Here is a 19,469-nt window from a genome sequence, read left to right as displayed (position 1 = left end):
ATGTATTTCCTAAAAAAGATAAATGTTCTTATCATAATATTCAAAAAATTGTTAATATTTCAAATAATTTAATTTTACTACGGGGTTATTATTTTTTAATCAAATTTTTCTGTCAACGTCTATGACCTAGAATTTCCTAGACTTTTCCATTCCACGTCCATCTTTCATGAAGAGCCAATGCCAAGTGATTGGTTCGCCAATGTGTAAACAGCGGCTCTTATCTTGGCCAAGGGGTTTCACAAAGGGTTGGTGGAACCGTTGGCCATATGTGTACAGCGGCCATACGACCGTTTCGTTTCGTGAGCGTTTGTGCCATTCGGCTACGCACCCAGGCTTTATTTGTTCATCGTATCGCTACTTAACAGAATGTTTGACATTTTGCAAATTTTACTTACTTATGTACCTAACTTAAACATCACAGACTAGGCCTAGTAGGTACTCGACAGACTCGCGCTGCAGTGAACAACTTTGGAAATGCCAGTCTGCAATTTTCTGGTCTCTGTTTACTACGTTTTATGTAGGAAACAAAATATAGGGCTTAAATTTAAGAGGCAACCTTTAACTTTTAGAAATGGGCCAAGTGTTTCGTATATCTTAACTCGTATATTACCCTAGGGGCAAAATAATATCAAAAGTTGTGTTTTACTGCCAATGAGCAGTTTTCCTTGTGATTTAAGTATAATAAATATCTGCCAATGAGCAGCCTTAACGATTTTCCTTGTAATGATTTACCTAAGGATAAGTTAGACCGATTTTTCACCCCCAAAAACCCCCACATAACAAATTTCTGCGAAATCGTTATAATAAAATATATATAAATAAATAAATATACAAGTTGCTCGTTTAAAAGTAAATATATTCGTAGAAATTCTACGCATGTTTCGTAGTACCTATCGGTCGTTTCAGTTGTTATCGCTATAGTATATATCCGTATCCGCAAACGACACTCGATCGCCGTGATAAATGATAATTCTCTTTTGTTTCGGCCATGCAAGTATGAAAGGCCTATAAATATTGCTACCGATAAGATTACCTACTAACTACGTTACCTATGTCCTGTGTTTAATATTGTTGTTGCTCCGCTCGTTGTCCGCTTTCTTTATCGTCTTCAAATTAAACTTTTTCATATTAAGTTAATTTGTCATTGGCTTCAAATGTCTTAAATTGGTCAAACACTATTTTCACAGCGGTATTGAAAAGTCCCATCGCTGTGTCTCGCTCTAATTTGTCATTGGCTTACAAATGTCTTATACAGGGTGTTTTTTGGAACGGGATACAAAATATACTTTAGATTCGTAGAACGCCCATAATAAAAGTTAGGTGTATAACGGCTTGAATTTGTTTTTCTTTTCATTTGTTGGCATATTAATCGTTATAGCGGTCTCCCGCGGTACAGGCCTAGCCTAGTGCTGGGACCTCTGGAAACTTAGTGATAATAATAATTAGGCTATAGACTATAATAATAATTGGATGTAAATTTATCCTTCAACAATTGTTTTGTGTTTATGTGCAATAAACGAATTTTTATCTTTTATAAAAAAAAATGATTTTAATACTTCGGAGATATTGGAATCCCTAGGGGGAAACCTTACCAATGACTGACATAACTAAGACAATTTATAAGCTCATAAAAAATTGACCTGGAACCCTGGACCTAAAATCTAGAATTAGGTGCAAATTATCCAACCTGGTAATATCAGTTATGTGATATGTCTAAAATAAATGAAACCACGTTAATGATATAGATAGCTTGTTTTTTCAGATAAATCACAAAACATAAGTAACAAAGCTGTAACATTTACACAATACGTGACAAAACAAACATTCAATATTGATAATATTTTATAATCATGTAATCATAAGCATATTTAAGTACCTTTTGGTATAATAAAATAAACATAAGTGCAAAACACATCAATATAATTTTGTAAAACATTTTGGATAAATATATTTTCTTAAAATCTAAATATAAACAAAAAAGTTTTTATAGCGCTTTTTGGACAATTATCACTAAAATGTTCCTGATATCGGGAATGTACGTTATCACAAACATGGTCAGATCTTTCTAAACATTCGTGAAAATAGGTACTTTGCATCAATTTATTGAACAAATTGGAACACGATTCAATGATATATCAGCGATATCCTCTCGGTTCGTCATGCAACATTGTATTTTAATATTACAATATGTATAATTTTAATATGATTTTTGGTAAAGTATTCTTTATTCCAAGATTCAAAATGCAATAAAGTGACTAGTTATGTAAGTGTACATATTTGGTTTGGTAAAATAAGAGAGCGTCTTACTTATCTAAGTCTAAAATACAAATGTAACGATTAGGGATGTCACGAATGTCGCATGTGTCACATTCGCGAATGCGAATGCGAATATTCAGAATGCGAATGTGCAAATGCGAATGCGAATATCGCTGAATTTCATAAAACCAAAATAAAAACCAAGCAATCACCAACAACCCGCTAGGTAAAAAATTTAAAATGCTTACTATTGGTCAAAATGCCGAGTACGAACTTCACGCCGTACGAATTTGACCTATCGGCGCATGCGCGAGTCGACAGTCGACAAGTAGCAATTGGAGCGGCCGGCGCGGGCGAGGAACAAGCTGCAACTTGCACACATTCGCATTCGCAAAACATTCGCATCGTTTGAAGCGAATGCGAATGTCAATGCAAATGTTTAAAAGAATGCGAATCATTCGCATATGCGAATGCGAATGCAAATATTCGTAACATCCCTAGTAACGATATCAAACTATAAACTAACTAGCTTTTGCCCGCGGCTTCGCTCGCGTTAGAAAGAGACAAAAAGTAGCCTATGTCACTCTCCATCCCTTCAACTATCTCCACCTAAAAAAGCACGTCAATTCGTCACTCCGTTTTGCCGTGAGAGACGGACAAACAAACAGACTTGTACACATTTTCCCATCCATACTAATAATATATAAAATAAATGGGAAAGTGTTTGTGTGTCTGTTTGTTTGTCCGTCTTTCACGGCAAAACGGAGCGACGAATTGACGTGATTTTTTTAAGTGGAGATAGTTGAAGTGATGGAGTGACATGACATAGGCTACTTTTTGTCTCTTTCTAACGCGAGCGAAGCCGTGGGCTAAAGCTAGTTTATAATATAAGTATGGATTGGAATGTTAATACCTCGACCAAGGATACGTTTTGGATAGGTATATGCAAAAACATACAATAATTAGGTAATAATAGAAAATACGTAATTGATGACATTGATTTCGTTGATAGTTTTTAGAATAGATCATCTAAAATATACTAATATTTATACAAGTAATACCAATTACCCAAGTAAGGAATGTATCTGCATTGATGTAACAAACTATGATGCGCTATCCACAAAAAATCTGCCTTCTATACAAATCAAGTACATAGTTTCTAATTTTGACTAGACACAGAATAGGAATAACAGATTAAGAATACTTATTGTCAAGTCTTGAAATTACGGATTTGGAGAAAACTACGAATGATACAATAATTAGTAATGCCATTTATGAAAATTGAGCTGCTTAAGACTTAGGTACTTTAAAAAGCAATATTTATTTCTATGTAGATCACTAATTAAAAAATGTGTCTTGTGACCATCTCGCGTGCGTTAAAAAATCGTTATTCTTGCATAACACAGAAAACTATAGCGTCTGTTTTAATATTATAAAAGGTAACTGTGTTATGAACTTCTGAAGAAGGCTTCTACAAACCATGCAACGAATGGCATGCGATTGTTGATAAATTGCCGTCGTAGTTAGGAGCGAAGTATTCAATCCATCGACCAAATGCCGCAATGTATCACAAATCGTATGCGACGTCAGTAGACCTTGAGATTTTTCTAGTACAATCGTCAATTAATGTTAACGCTTAGAAAAACAAAAATATCAGAAGAAAGTCACAAGCGTTGTGTTTTGTGTTCTTGTGCTAGGAAAATCTCGAGGCCAAGATATCAGTAGTATTTATTTGGAAAGGTATAGTAAAATGGACAGCGCACAAATATTTTCAAAAAGTCACCTTACGTCTACTGGACCAATTTAAATCAGACTAAACACAATAATCTGCGTTCTTATGAGAGTTGTTTTATATTAGTGAACCTAATGAAATAATAGTTTAATTTATAATGTGGTTTTTAACTTTTAGAAATGGGCCAAGTGTTTCGTATATCTTAACTCGTATATTACCCTAGGGGCAAAACAATATCAAAAGTTGTGTTTTACTGCCAATGAGCAGCGATTTTCCTTGTAATGATTTAAGTATAATAAATATCTGGGCAACCGAGCTTCGCTCGGTTCTGTTTCGTATCCTTGACATGTGTCGCCATCTAGTTCAAAAATGAATAGTACCTACATCGAGCGAAAGAATTCTCAGCCTTAACAACACAACTACTCCACACGAGATGGCGCGCATTTCGCCACAAAAACTCAAATAGTGTATTTTCTATTCTTTAGCCTTGACCTGTGTCGCCATCTAGTGTTTGCAATAAATAGTAATTACATCGACCGAAAGAATTCTGTCTTAACAGTACAACTACTGCACACGAGATGGCGCGCGAAGAAAAACGCATGAAAACTCGAAAATTCGCGTTTTCCGGGACCTAAGGATAAGTTAGACCGATTTTTCACCCCCAAAAACCCCCACATAACAAATTTCTGCGAAATCGTTAGAGCGGTTTCCGAGATCGTCAGTGTAAATAAATATATAAAAAAATAAATATACAAGAATTGCTCGTTTAAAAGTATAAGATATATTCGTATGAAATCTAGATTCTACGCATGTTTCGTAGTACCTATCGGTCGTTTCAGTTGTTATCGCTATAGTATATATCCGTATCCGCAAACGACACTCGATCGCCGTGATAAATGATAATTCTCTTTTGTTTCGGCCATGCAAGTATGAAAGGCCTATAAATATTGCTACCGATAAGATTACCTACTAACTACGTTACCTATGTCCTGTGTTTAATATTGTTGTTGCTCCGCTCGTTGTCCGCTTTCTTTATCGTCTTCAAATTAAACACTATTTTCATATTAAGTTAATTTGTCATTGGCTTACAAATGTCTTACGGCCCAGCAACGACATTGGTCTAACAGCTCAGCCACGATATTGGTCTAAGCGCGACAGCGGTGAGCGGCAGCCATACGTGCGAATGAAAAGTCCCATCGCTGTGTCTCGCTCTAATGTATGGCCGCCGCTCACCGCTGTCGCGCTTAGACCAATGTCGTGGCTGAGCCGTTATACAGGGTGTTTTTTGGAACGGGATACAAAATATACTTTAGATTCGTAGAACGCCCATAATAAAAGTTAGGTGTATAACGGCTTGAATTTGTTTTTCTTTTCATTTGTTGGCATATTAATCGTTATAGCGGTCTCCCGCGGTACAGGCCTAGCCTAGTGCTGGGACCTCTGGAAACTTAGTGATAATAATAATTAGGCTATAGACTATAATAATAATTGGATGTAAATTTATCCTTCAACAATTGTTTTGTGTTTATGTGCAATAAACGAATTTTTATCTTTTATAAAAAAAAATGATTTTAATACTTCGGAGATATTGGAATCCCTAGGGGGAAACCTTACCAATGACTGACATAACTAAGACAATTTATAAGCTCATAAAAAATTGACCTGGAACCCTGGACCTAAAATCTAGAATTAGGTGCAAATTATCCAACCTGGTAATATCAGTTATGTGATATGTCTAAAATAAATGAAACCACGTTAATGATATAGATAGCTTGTTTTTTCAGATAAATCACAAAACATAAGTAACAAAGCTGTAACATTTACACAATACGTGACAAAACAAGCATTCAATATTGATAATATTTTATAATCATGTAATCATAAGCATATTTAAGTACCTTTTGGTATAATAAAATAAACATAAGTGCAAAACACATCAATATAATTTTGTAAAACATTTTGGATAAATATATTTTCTTAAAATCTAAATATAAACAAAAAAGTTTTTATAGCGCTTTTTGGACAATTATCACTAAAATGTTCCTGATATCGGGAATGTACGTTATCACAAACATGGTCAGATCTTTCTAAACATTCGTGAAAATAGGTACTTTGCATCAATTTATTGAACAAATTGGAACACGATTCAATGATATATCATCGATATCCTCTTCGGTTCGTCATGCAACATTGTATTTTAATATTACAATATGTATAATTTTAATATGATTTTTGGTAAAGTATTCTTTATTCCAAGATTCAAAATGCAATAAAGTGACTAGTTATGTAAGTGTACATATTTGGTTTGGTAAAATAAGAGAGCGTCTTACTTATCTAAGTCTAAAATACAAATGTAACGATTAGGGATGTCACGAATGTCGCATGTGTCACATTCGCGAATGCGAATGCGAATATTCAGAATGCGAATGTGCAAATGCGAATGCGAATATCGCTGAATTTCATAAAAAACCAAAATAAAAACCAAGCAATCACCAACAACCCGCTAGGTAAAAAATTTAAAATGCTTACTATTGGTCAAAATGCCGAGTACGAACTTCACGCCGTACGAATTTGACCTATCGGCGCATGCGCGAGTCGACAGTCGACAAGTAGCAATTGGAGCGGCCGGCGCGGGCGAGGAACAAGCTGCAACTTGCACACATTCGCATTCGCAAAACATTCGCATCGTTTGAAGCGAATGCGAATGTCAATGCAAATGTTTAAAAGAATGCGAATCATTCGCATATGCGAATGCGAATGCAAATATTCGTAACATCCCTAGTAACGATATCAAACTATAAGCTAACTAGCTTTTGCCCGCGGCTTCGCTCGCGTTAGAAAGAGACAAAAAGTAGCCTATGTCACTCTCCATCCCTTCAACTATCTCCACCTAAAAAAGCACGTCAATTCGTCGCTCCGTTTTGCCGTGAGAGACGGACAAACAAACAGACTTGTACACATTTTCCCATCCATACTAATAATATATAAAATAAATGGGAAAGTGTTTGTGTGTCTGTTTGTTTGTCCGTCTTTCACGGCAAAACGGAGCGACGAATTGACGTGATTTTTTTAAGAGCGTTATAACATTTCGGCGTCGGGCGAAATTAGGTATTTTACCCGCCGCGCGAGCCCAATATGCCGACCCTTTCTAGCACGTCTTATCACTCGCTCGCACTACAATAATGGACAAAACAATCTTGATCCTTTCTATGGAATTTTGATAACAACCACAATCTACTATCTCGATATAAACTTTTGATTTCTAATAAACATTATTTTGTACGAAAATACTAGAATGTAGCGCAAAATAATATCAATTATGTTAAAATTTATTTAAAAAATTAATTATAAAAGTAGATCCCATCCCAAATATTTGCTTTTGTTATATGAAAATTACTGTAATGCTGTATTATGATTACCTCTGTAATCCATTCCTTTGGAATCGGTATAATATAGATTCCTGTAATATGGATTCCTCGGTAATCAAGTACTTAAGTAATCTGAATTCCACTTTACTTCGATTGCAGGCTTATTACTTTACTTCTTTATGTCACTCAAATTGTTTTTGGTTTACATGTCATTCTAGCATTTTCACTTTCACATTTCAAGTGCATATACCACGAGTATAGGTTTTCGGGTGTGCTGATTTAAAAATTAATGACCGATTTGGAATCTGACATTGCTGACTGTCACTTTGACACAAAAGTCGTCATGGGTGTCGTAAAATAGGTTTTAGGGGTGCTGATTCCAAAATTAATGACCAATGTGAAATCTGACATTGCTGACTGTCACTTTGACACAAAAGTCGTCATGGGTGTCGTCAAATAGGTTTGCGGGGGTGCTGATTCCAAAATTAATGAACAATGTGGAATCTGACATTGCTGACTGTCACTTTGACACAAAAGTCGTCATGGGTGTCGTAAAATTGGTTTTAGGGGGTGCTGATTCCAAAATTAATGACCAATATGGAATCTAACATTGCCGACTGCCACTTTGACACAAAAGTCATCATGGGTGTCGTAAAATAGGTTTTAGGGAGTGCTGATTCCAAAAATAATGACCAATGTGGAATCTAACATTGCTGACTGTCACTTTGACACAAAAGTCGTCATGGGTGTCGTCAAATAGGTTTACGGAGGTGCTGATTTGAAAATTAATGACCGATTTGGAATCTTGACATTGCTGACTATCACTTTGACACAAAAGTCGTCATAGGTGTCGTCAAAAAGGTTTCCGGGGGTGCTGATTCCAAAATTAATAACTATTTTGGAATCTCACAGTGCTAATTGTTATTTTGACACAAAAGGAATCATGGGTGTAGTCAAATAGTTTTAGGGGTACTGATTCCAAAATTAATGAAATGATTTAAAAAGTCATGACCGATTTGGAACCTGACATTGCACAGTACCCCTGGAAACCTATTTGACAACACCCATAACGACTTTTATGTCAAAGTGACAGTCAGCAATATCAGATTCCAAATTGATCATTAATATTGAGATCAGTACCCATGAAAACCTATTTTACGACACCCATGACAACTTTTGTGTCAAAGTGACAGTCAGCAATGTCAGATTCCACATTGGTCATTAATTTTGGAATCAGCACCCCCTAAAACCTATTTTACGACACCCATGACGACTTTTGTGTCAAAGTGACAGTCAGCAATGTCAGATTCCAAATTGGTCATTAATTTTGGAATCAGCACCCCTAAAACCTATTTTACGACACCCATGACGACTTTTGTGTCAGAGTGACAGTCAGCAACGTCAGATTGAACATTGGTCATTAATTTTGGAATCAGCACCCCACCCATGACTAAAAATGTCAGATTGAACATTGGTCTATTTTACGACACCCATGACGACTTTTGTGTCAAAGTGACAGTCAGCAATGTCAGATTGAACATTGGTCATTAATTTTGGAATCAGCACCCCTAAAACCTATTTTACGACACCCATGACGACTTTTGTGTCAAAGTGACAGTCAGCAATGTCAGATTCCACATTGGTCATTAATTTTGGAATCAGCACCCCTAAAACCTATTTTACGACACCCATGACGACTTTTGTGTCAGAGTGACAGTCAGCAACGTCAGATTGAACATTGGTCATTAATTTTGGAATCAGCACCCCCTAAAACCTATTTTACGACACCCATGACGACTTTTGTGTCAAAGTGACAGTCAGCAATGTCAGATTCCACATTGGTCATTAATTTTGGAATCAGCACCCCCTAAAACCTATTTTACGACACCCATGACGACTTTTGTGTCAAAGTGACAGTCAGCAATGTCAGATTGAACATTGGTCATTAATTTTGGAATCAGCACCCCTAAAACCTATTTTACGACACCCATGACGACTTTTGTGTCAAAGTGACAGTCAGCAATGTCAGATTCCACATTGGTCATTAATTTTGGAATCAGCACCCCTAAAACCTATTTTACGAGACCCATGACGACTTTTGTGTCAAAGTGACAGTCAGCAATGTCAGATTCCAAATTGGTCATTAATTTTGGAATCAGCACACCCTAAAACCTATTTTACGACACCCATGACGACTTTTGTGTCAGAGTGACAGTCAGCAACGTCAGATTGAACATTGGTCATTAATTTTGGAATCAGCACCCCTAAAACCTAATTTACGACACCCATGACGACTTTTGTGTCAAAGTGACAGTCAGCAATGTCAGATTCCACATTGGTCATTAATTTTGGAATCAGCGCCCCCTAAAACCTATTTTACGACACCTATGATGACTTTTGTGTCAAAGTGACAGTCAGCAATCTGAGGTACTACATATTTGTAATCTGAAAGTAATCAAGTCAATAATTTCAGTTATTTTGAATCGACTATGATTCCGAATTATTGGTAATAGTAATTATTGTATAGATGATTAGTGATTCCTTTACATTTAATGGTAATTTACCGTTTCACTTGATTACATTACAAGTAATCTGACACCCAGTAGTGGATTACAAAGTAAAATCAAGTAATCGTGTAATCCGGAATCGATTACGATTTCCCCATCTCTGGGTTTAGTTATATGGTTCATTGGTACTGGTGACCACCATCTGGCTCCATCATCAGACCCTGAGTACCACCTCTTGTCAAAGGTCTTGTTGAGACGAACCCAACGAGCCTAAACACGAAGTCGTTTACTTACATGGTTCACTGGTACTGGTGACCACCTTCTGGCTCCATCATCAGATCCCGAGTACCATCTTGATGTGTCTTATCATCTTGACCGTATTGTAATTTTTACATATTTATCATCATAACGTTGTAATACTTTAACATTCAAACATAACAAAATATTACAAAAGCAAATATTTACGGATCTAGGATCAAATTCGTTGGTCGCTGTTTACACACACACATGCGAGGATAGCCCGTGTATAAACAAGGCGTCCGACCCACACAACGATAAATATTCTCGACGTTTGCGATCAAAACTTGGAGAGCGAAGTGACATACGTCTCACCTATACGAGCTCCGGCGCGGCACTGAAATCGCAGGCGTCCGTCGCCGGTCAAATAGCGACAGGAAGGCTAGTTTTCAAAAAATTGGCAAAAAATCATTATATAATATTATAACGACAAATGGATAACAGCAATTTAAGCAGATTGTACAGATTATTTATATACTAAAATAACTTCGATAACATGTAGATTTTCGGAGAAATCATCACTTGTTTCAATGTATTTTCAAGACAAAATTGAGTTCGTTTTACTTTCAATTTCTCAATTTCAAAGGATTAAATGATAAATATTGTTTAATGGGCCTTAAGTACAAGATATTTGGAACTTAAATTTACCTCATTTATGAGAGTGAGCTTATCAAATTGTAGATAATAAGAGCTCCGAATTCTGTGCTTCACGCGGTTTTTCCTAAACGAGCATCAGGAAAACAATCATTACTAATTGAAAAAGCTTTTTTTTCCATATGTTTTTTAATTAACCGACAGTTAATAAGATGTTCTAACTGAAACAAGTACTTTCACTGTCTTTTAGTATGAGTAAAGTGTACAATTTTGTCGATAAATATTGTGCATTTTACAATATATCGCCTTTTTTTGTCATAGCGCTCTTAAGTGGAGATAGTTGAAGCTGTGGTTGAAGTGATGGAGTGACATAGGCTACTTTTTGTCTCTTTCTAACGCGAGCGAAGCCGTGGGCTAAAGCTAGTTTATAATATAAGTATGGATTGGAATGTTAATACCTCGACCAAGGATACGTTTTGGATAGGTATATGCAAAAACATACAATAATTAGGTAATAATAGAAAATACGTAATTGATGACATTGATTTCGTTGATAGTTTTTAGAATAGATCATCTAAAATATACTAATATTTATACAAGTAATACCAATTACCCAAGTAAGGAATGTATCTGCATTGATGTAACAAACTATGATGCGCTATCCACAAAAAATCTGCCTTCTATACAAATCAAGTACATAGTTTCTAATTTTGACTAGACACAGAATAGGAATAACAGATTAAGAATACTTATTGTCAAGTCTTGAAATTACGGATTTGGAGAAAACTACGAATGATACAATAATTAGTAATGCCATTTATGAAAATTGAGCTGCTTAAGACTTAGGTACTTTAAAAAGCAATATTTATTTCTATGTAGATCACTAATTAAAAAATGTGTCTTGTGACCATCTCGCGTGCGTTAAAAAATCGTTATTCTTGCATAACACAGAAAACTATAGCGTCTGTTTTAATATTATAAAAGGTAACTGTGTTATGAACTTCTGAAGAAGGCTTCTACAAACCATGCAACGAATGGCATGCGATTGTTGATAAATTGCCGTCGTAGTTAGGAGCGAAGTATTCAATCCATCGACCAAATGCCGCAATGTATCACAAATCGTATGCGACGTCAGTAGACCTTGAGATTTTTCTAGTACAATCGTCAATTAATGTTAACGCTTAGAAAAACAAAAATATCAGAAGAAAGTCACAAGCGTTGTGTTTTGTGTTCTTATGCTAGGAAAATCTCGAGGCCTAGATATCAGTAGTATTTATTTGGAAAGGTATAGTAAAATGGACAGCGCACAAATATTTTCAAAAAGTCACCTTACGTCTACTGGACCAATTTAAATCAGACTAAACACAATAATCTGCGTTCTTATGAGAGTTGTTTTATATTAGTGAACCTAATGAAATAATAGTTTAATTTATAATGTGGTGGAAATACGTAGTACGTAGCCACGTTATTATCAGTCATGTGTGATTTAAATTATATTAGTGATTAAAGTAATAAGCTAATAGAAAATAGAATGATAATGGTGTATGTTATTATATACATTAATACAAACTAAAATTAATAAAACATGTATTTTAAACATCAATAAGAGTCACCCTGTATATTTAAAATTAAGGTCACGAATAAAGTGAATAGTTTACACAAAAAGTAAAAGTGCGTCCTAAACAATATGGTTAAATAATATATTAGTCCGTAAATCATATAGGACCTATGATTTAATGATTTTATTCCATTCGATTTTCTGAGTTGCATCATAAGGCCTGATTTAGACGGCGTGCGAACTCGCATGCGATTTTAGTTACATTGCGGGCTGTTGAGGTTAGATTAATTTTGCACAGCTATCAAATACCGCAATGTAATAAAACTCGTATTCGAGTTCTCGTACCGTCTAAATGGGGCCTAATAACATATAACACAACTGTGTAACATATTTGAAAAAAAAAAAACATAATAAAAGAAGTTATTCTCTGATTAGCTGGCATAGCCAAAATGACGAGACGCCAGACGCCGATCGAAAGCAAAACAATGGGGATCTGTTGCGCACATTCGAAAGATAATAAGGAACACAGAGACAATGTTATTAGTTCTCTATGATAAGGATAATATGCTATCGTAAGAGTTTGTCCACTTAGCTATGCACCATGGCCTTTTTGCCACATTTCTCCGCTTTGGTATGTGCACAGATCTTATTCCATCCATGCGTAGAAAATCAAATGCAGTAAAACCATTCAGTCACCTACCTCTAGATACTTAAGCTGCATGACTCTGGTTGTTATTAGAGCCGAGAAGGCTGTCCGGGTTTGCCAGAGGATCCAGTTCTGCAAAGAGCTTGAACCAAGCGGCTTTGTCTTCTTTCTTTGGATTGATTTTTGGTTTGGAAGCGTTTGGCTCGTTAGATTCCGGAGGATGGGTTTTTTCAGGATTCACTGGTATAAGGGTTTCTTCCATTAAACTGGTTGCATTCATATCCTGGAATGATTAAAAAAAAATAAGGTTCACCTATCTTATTTTAGCACTCACTGCTATTAAGTTTCTTTATCAATTTTGTTTATAATCATAAGAAATTAATTCATGTGGCTTACATCACTTTATAAGTAGTAGGGATTTTGATTTTCTTTAAGTTAGTTGAATATGAAGTCTGTTAATGTAATGGATCGGGAGCCGAAGGCCTACCAGCCCAAGGCAACCTGTTTATGATTTACTCCTACGAAAATCATCATTGCATTTGAGCAACATTCTTAACCTTTGTTAAGATTTTTGTATGTGAAACAAAGAATAAATGAATACCTGTAACAGCTGCGAAGGCATGAACATCCCAAAGTTGCTAGCCACATCACCACAGTCCATCCTCAACCCTGCCAAATCAGCGCTAATACCGCTTTCTTCACCCATCTCCGCCACATCTATAAGATTAGCCGAATCCGGAGCCTCAACTTTGTCTGCATTAGGTTTGACATCTTCTTCGTCATTCTTGGGTTCTGTGGGTTTTGGCTTACGGTTGTTGTCATTGTCATCCTTGTATTCGTCCTGTAATAGAAAATGTAGCTTATGTAGAAACTGCATTGTTTTTACTGTAAATGATGCAATTCTTGTTTATGTAGCAACAACTTAGCATAAAAATCAACTTTTTTCACATTCCGAATTTAGATAACTGCTTAATACTTTATGTAATTAACACAAAAACCATCTTTTTATTAAAATTTCATGCTGTCAAGCAGTAATGACAAAACCATCAGCCAGAGGGCTAGCTGCCATTAAAAGACAGCGGGTAACCTGGCACAGAATTGAACTTCAATAGAATAACATGTAAATCCACAAAGTAGCTTACACAGCAGATAACTTTTGCTGACAGGTCCACAATGTCAGTTGCCGTGACTGTATTGGCCGTGGAGTCTTTTATTACTATGCCTAAAGTGGATGATATGTCATTACCTGGAAAAATAGCATTTGATCCTTATCCTGTGGTACTATCTCCTCTGGTTTCTGTTCCCCTTCCCCCTCTCCTAAGTTCTGTGACAACTCCTTAAGTATACAGAACTCGTACATAGGTTTAGCATCCATTGTGTCAGCCGTTGCCAGGAGTGTTTGAGACACTTTTGTACCAAATGTTAAAAATGAGCTTTGGTAGTTTGTTAGGACGTGGGAGAACATGTTGCAACGAGCTGCAGCTAGAAGATCAATCTGGAATTAAAAATATAGCAAATTATGAAAATGTGATTAGAAAAAAATAGGCATCCAAAAAAAAAGTAAAGGGCTTGAAATGCAAGAGGTATAACAGGTAACCAGGCCAAGCTTGAAAAATAATACAGCTGTCTAGATTATTACCTTCTGCAGCACATCAAGTGTTAGCTTATCAAAAATCTTCTTGCTCTCTCTAACTTGTCTCTGTGCTTTCCTGAAGTTGTCCAGTCCACGTCCCGTGTCTGGATCTAGCTGGGCGCTCGTGGACTTCATCCAACTCAATGCAGCTCTATACTCAATGCGAGCCTTCTCCATAGCAGACACAGTCGCCCTCATATCACTCACTGCGCGTCCTCTGAATGTCTCCACTTCATGGTACAACCTTAACAAAGGCCCTCTCACAGACAGACGCTGCTGCCCCGAGTACGATATCGCCTTGCCAGCCGATACCATGTGTTTACCAGCCGCGTCATTACTCTTACCCGAATCACGCAAAAACTTCCCTAAAGCGTTCTCCTCTTGCGCTAACACGCACAAACGCTCCTGATATTGGTCTAAAACTCTTTGTAATTGCAAACAACTATCTGATATTGATCGAAACAATTCCAATTTCGCATCTAACTCAGCATCGGATGAAACTATACACTCGTCTTCTTTGGTTCCTAGTTTTTTCAGCACAGTCTTCTTAGTTACCCAATACTGGTGCTGCATCATTTTGATACAGCTGAATCAAAACTCAACGCGTGGCAACAAACTTTGAATACATTAATTGTTTGATACGAGTACTGTAACTGAAAGAAAATTATCGCTGAAAATGCTAAAGCTTTCCGCTATCTGTCAAATGTTAAACACCTGAAACAGATTAGACATCGAAGCCAATTTTGGTGTCGTACAGTACAAAGATACAAAGTATTGTTTAAACATTGTTTTATTAGTTGATCTTCCTGAAGAATTAAGTCTGTAATGATGTAATTAGTCTGAAATCAAAAGAAAAGGCTTTGGTATCTTTAGTAAGAAGTCAGTTATTAAAGAGAGACCACAAAATAACAGCACTTACAAAAAAAGACTAACCAGAGAAAATGAAATAAAAGCACTCTACCAATATTACAATCTGTCAAGTGCACAAAATTCCGGTACATATAGCTTTACAATCTGTGGTGCGATATTTACAACCGGAATGTGCAATGGCCGCCGCGCTTCGCGTGACGTACGAGTGCATAGTGATATTATAAAAATTCGACTATAAGTTAAAAACATGCTTGTATTTGTTAGGTGAGAATTAATAATAAGCACAAGTAAGCGGACTACATTACAATGCAATGTGCTACTGATAAAACGATACCCGGAGTGTCATCTTCCCAATCTTCGAAGAATGTCAAAGAAGGTAAGTTTGTTCCTGTCATACCTATTTACTATTTTGTAACGGGCAAAACAACGGTTATTATCGGCAATTATTGTTTTTTCTAAATGTTCTTATTCCGGCGTATGAAGCAGATTATTTGTGGCTCCTTCGCAGGTACCTTTGTTGTCTTTTTAGTGCCTAATTCAAACTTTCTGTAATATTAACTTTTATTGTGTTATAACCATAAAATCAACTCACTAATATATTTATACTGATTGGAATTTTCACTGTGATGATGAACAACCGTTATTAACATGTAAAAAATATAGCTTTGATTGTTGGCTTAGTCTAGATAGCATTTTTAGTTGTGTCCTAGATATGTATTATAGTAACATTTCATGTGAGAAAAAAAATTAAGTTGACTGCTTTTAAACCTTGTGTGTTAAAATTAAATGTTAAGATTACAATGCAAGTACAGACAGAGGAAAAAAAACATAGTTGATTATTTCATATTAAGGAATGTTTGAATGGTAAATCTATTATATATTTTTTTATTCTTCTAACAGCTATTACAAATTGCTGAACTCTATCTATATTATATACTGATGAGAATATCTAGATGAATTTACAGCAGGATCTACCTGTGGCCAGTGAATTTGAATCCTAGGCCTCTCTAGAACTCTGTTGTTTTTGGTTGCTTTAATATTATTTAACAAAAAGCTCAATATTTATACCTATGCTACGAGATTTGTGCTAGCAATAATAGAGTAATTAATTAACCACAAATATTATTAAAACAGATACCTATTATGGTTAATGGTTTTTGTATGAGTAAATTGATATCAATTATCATTAGAACTCTGCAGTGAGGTATATTCCTTATATATTTTTTATTAATTAACAGCATAACAGCCCAAGTCTACATGACTGATAACTACACATGAAATTAGGAAAAATGATAAATATATCTATGATTAAGATGGACATGTTCCGTTTCGCACGACGGCAAGAATAGATAAGTACGTTCGGAAACTGGATACATAAAGGATACTTGTCAAGAAAATTTAACAACAATAAGTTCAACACTGTTTAATTGTTTATTCAGAGTACTTAACGTAATAACATTGAAATAAAAACAGAAATCTTACATCTACTTAATTATAATATTGAATCGACAAACAATAACGATTACAAGGAAACTTAAAAAATGCCACCGAAAAAAATCCCTATTGTTTGCACACAATGTAAAAACACAATTAAGACTAGGCAGTTCTTAAAATGCTTATCATGTAAAAATGTTTATGATGTAACTTGCACAAAGGTCAATGAAACTCAATTTCGAAGTATGTCTAAGGAAAGTAAAGAGCTCTGGCTATGCACTCCTTGCACCAAAGCTAAAGAAATCATGGAGAGGTCAAAAAAAGTAGCTCTAGTACATCGCAGTCACCCTCTCCACTTTCTAAGAAAGATAATAAGAACAAAAAATATGACATTACAATATCAACTAAGAACTCCTTTGAGTCTCTGCCAGATGAAGATGATCTAAACTCATCATCAAACTCTGCCGAAGATTGCAGCAAGATAAATAGGAGCTGCCCAGAGATTGGCGAAGGTCTTAGGGACAAAATTGAAGTTCTACAAACCAAAGTCGATGACCTTCAAGAAAAACTAGTGATAGCTGATCATGAGATAGAGAATCTGCTTGCTGAAAATAAATCCCTAAAAAATACTATTGATAATTTAAATAGCAAGGTCACAAACTTAGAAGTTATTTGCAAGTCCAGCACGAAAAAAAGCAAGAAAAATCAAAATAAGTCGACCCTGATCTTTAAGCCAAATGCAAACGCGACTAGGCAAAATGATAGTATAGATGAGCTGATTCCGGTCGATAAACCTCGAACTGTTACTGATGTGGTCAACGACCTAGAACAGAGGGAAAAATCATCGGTACCACAAAATGGTGAAGATATGTCTAAGTTGTTGCCGCAAGAGGACGCTCACACAGCTAAAGAGTTAAAAGGAATGAACGACCCCGGTAAAAAATCACTGACAAATGATGATGCTGTACAGGAGGACCCTAATAACATAGAAATTAGCAGAAAGAAGGCCAATAAAATATGTATGATTAGTTCTCACAAGTACAATAGAACCTTAGAAGTTGCCAATTGTCACCTAGGTGAAAACTATAATATGTGCCACTATCTCTATCCGGGTGTTGGGGTTCGTACACTTTTTTGTGACCTGGAAAAGAAGTTGGTAAACTACACAAAAGAAGACTACTGTATAATTTTTATTGGTGAAGAGGATTTCAAATATTCCCAATGTTATGACAATTTAGTGCTCTATATAAGGAAGATAACTACCGCATTAATGCACACAAATGTTATTGTATGTTATCCTACTTACAATATTGGTTATTTTAATAATATGTTTAATTCTAGAATAGAATTGTTCAACCAACTATTGTACAATGACAATTCAAAGTATAATTATGTATATTTATTAGATAGTAATCGTAACTTAGCCTATGATCACGAAATGTTTTACTTTAAGTCGGGTCGCATCAACAAGTACGGTATTAATATAATTTTTAATGATCTAATGACCCTTATACATTTAATTCAGAATGATAATAATGACATCTCATTACATGACCATTGTTCGTGTCAAAGCAGCCTAAAAGAATTAGAGTTTTTTCGTGAATAATGATTACATAATTTCTGACATGAATGGTTCTAATAAACTGACAATTTTCCATCAAAATATAGGGGGACTATTAAGTAAGCTAGATCAGCTTCAAATTGTAATGAGCGATTTCCACACAAAAAACCAAGAGATAGATATAATTTGTCTTAGTGAAACGTTTCTAAAAAAAGGTTCAGAAAAAAATGTCAACATAGAAAACTACGCACAAGGAGCCTTTTATAGTAGACACAAATGTAGGGGTGGAACTGCTATTCTTGTGAACAAAAATTTACAGTTCAAACAAATTGTGTTTGAGCCAAAATTGGTGTCAGATTATTATTTTGAATCCTGCGGTATAGAAATTATTGGTTTGGATGTAATAGTCATAGTAATTTACAGAATTCCAGTACAAACAAAATCCCATGTCGGAATATTTTTTCACAAGCTAAACAAATTATTATTTCAGCTAACCTCCAAATACAAGAAAAAGAAAATTGTAATTTGTGGAGACTGGAATATAGATGTGTTAAAAGATAGTCCTCACGCAAAAGATTTAAAAAGTACATGCCATAATTATAATTTTACATTGCACATTAATTCGCCCACTAGAATAAATACATGTATCGACCAGATAGCTAGTAACATAGAGAAAGTTAAGGTAGCTACACATCAATTATGCTTATCTGATCACGATATGGCTCAAACTATCACTTTTAGGGTAAAGCAAAAAAATATATGTCAAACATGGTTTGAATACAAGAGAGATTTTAATAAAGAGAATATTGATAAGTTCATACAGTGTATATCTGCGTTATCGTTCTACGATGTTATGTCTTCAACTGACCTAACGGAAGCATTTAATTCGTTTTATGACATAGTGTGTTTGTTTTATAACTTATGCTTTCCAATCGTAAAGGTCAAGATGAATAATCTCTTCAGAAGAACTGCATGGTTAACAAAAGGACTACGAAAGTCATGTCACACTAAAA

At 35.4% G+C, this 19,469-nt stretch overlaps 2 protein-coding genes across 2 annotated transcripts in view; one reads left to right on the top strand and one right to left on the bottom strand.

The window, feature by feature from the left end:
- Positions 1-11,111: 11,111 nt before the first annotated feature.
- LOC125232096 (islet cell autoantigen 1) lies at positions 11,112-15,265 on the bottom strand. Its single transcript, XM_048137711.1, has 4 exons — positions 14,598-15,265; positions 14,205-14,453; positions 13,560-13,799; positions 11,112-13,241 (listed from the first exon to the last, which is right to left on the bottom strand). Exons 1-4 carry the CDS (start codon positions 15,165-15,167, stop codon positions 13,023-13,025), a joined length of 1,278 nt encoding a protein of 425 aa, XP_047993668.1. The 5' UTR covers positions 15,168-15,265; the 3' UTR covers positions 11,112-13,022.
- A 373-nt stretch (positions 15,266-15,638) lies between these two features.
- Positions 15,639-19,469, top strand: part of LOC125232208 (cyclin-dependent kinase 14) — a 149,225-nt gene continuing 145,394 nt past the window's right edge. The window contains exon 1 of the mRNA XM_048137842.1: positions 15,639-15,837. Coding sequence (XP_047993799.1) covers positions 15,768-15,837 — 70 coding nt within the window. The 5' untranslated portion in view covers positions 15,639-15,767. The remainder of the gene's footprint in view (positions 15,838-19,469) is intronic.

The sequence above is a fragment of the Leguminivora glycinivorella genome, chromosome 12 (genome assembly GCF_023078275.1).
Source record: "Leguminivora glycinivorella isolate SPB_JAAS2020 chromosome 12, LegGlyc_1.1, whole genome shotgun sequence".
Taxonomy (NCBI): domain Eukaryota; kingdom Metazoa; phylum Arthropoda; class Insecta; order Lepidoptera; family Tortricidae; genus Leguminivora; species Leguminivora glycinivorella.
Note: the sequence above shows the minus strand (reverse complement) of the source record. Positions and strands in the feature narration are given on the sequence as shown.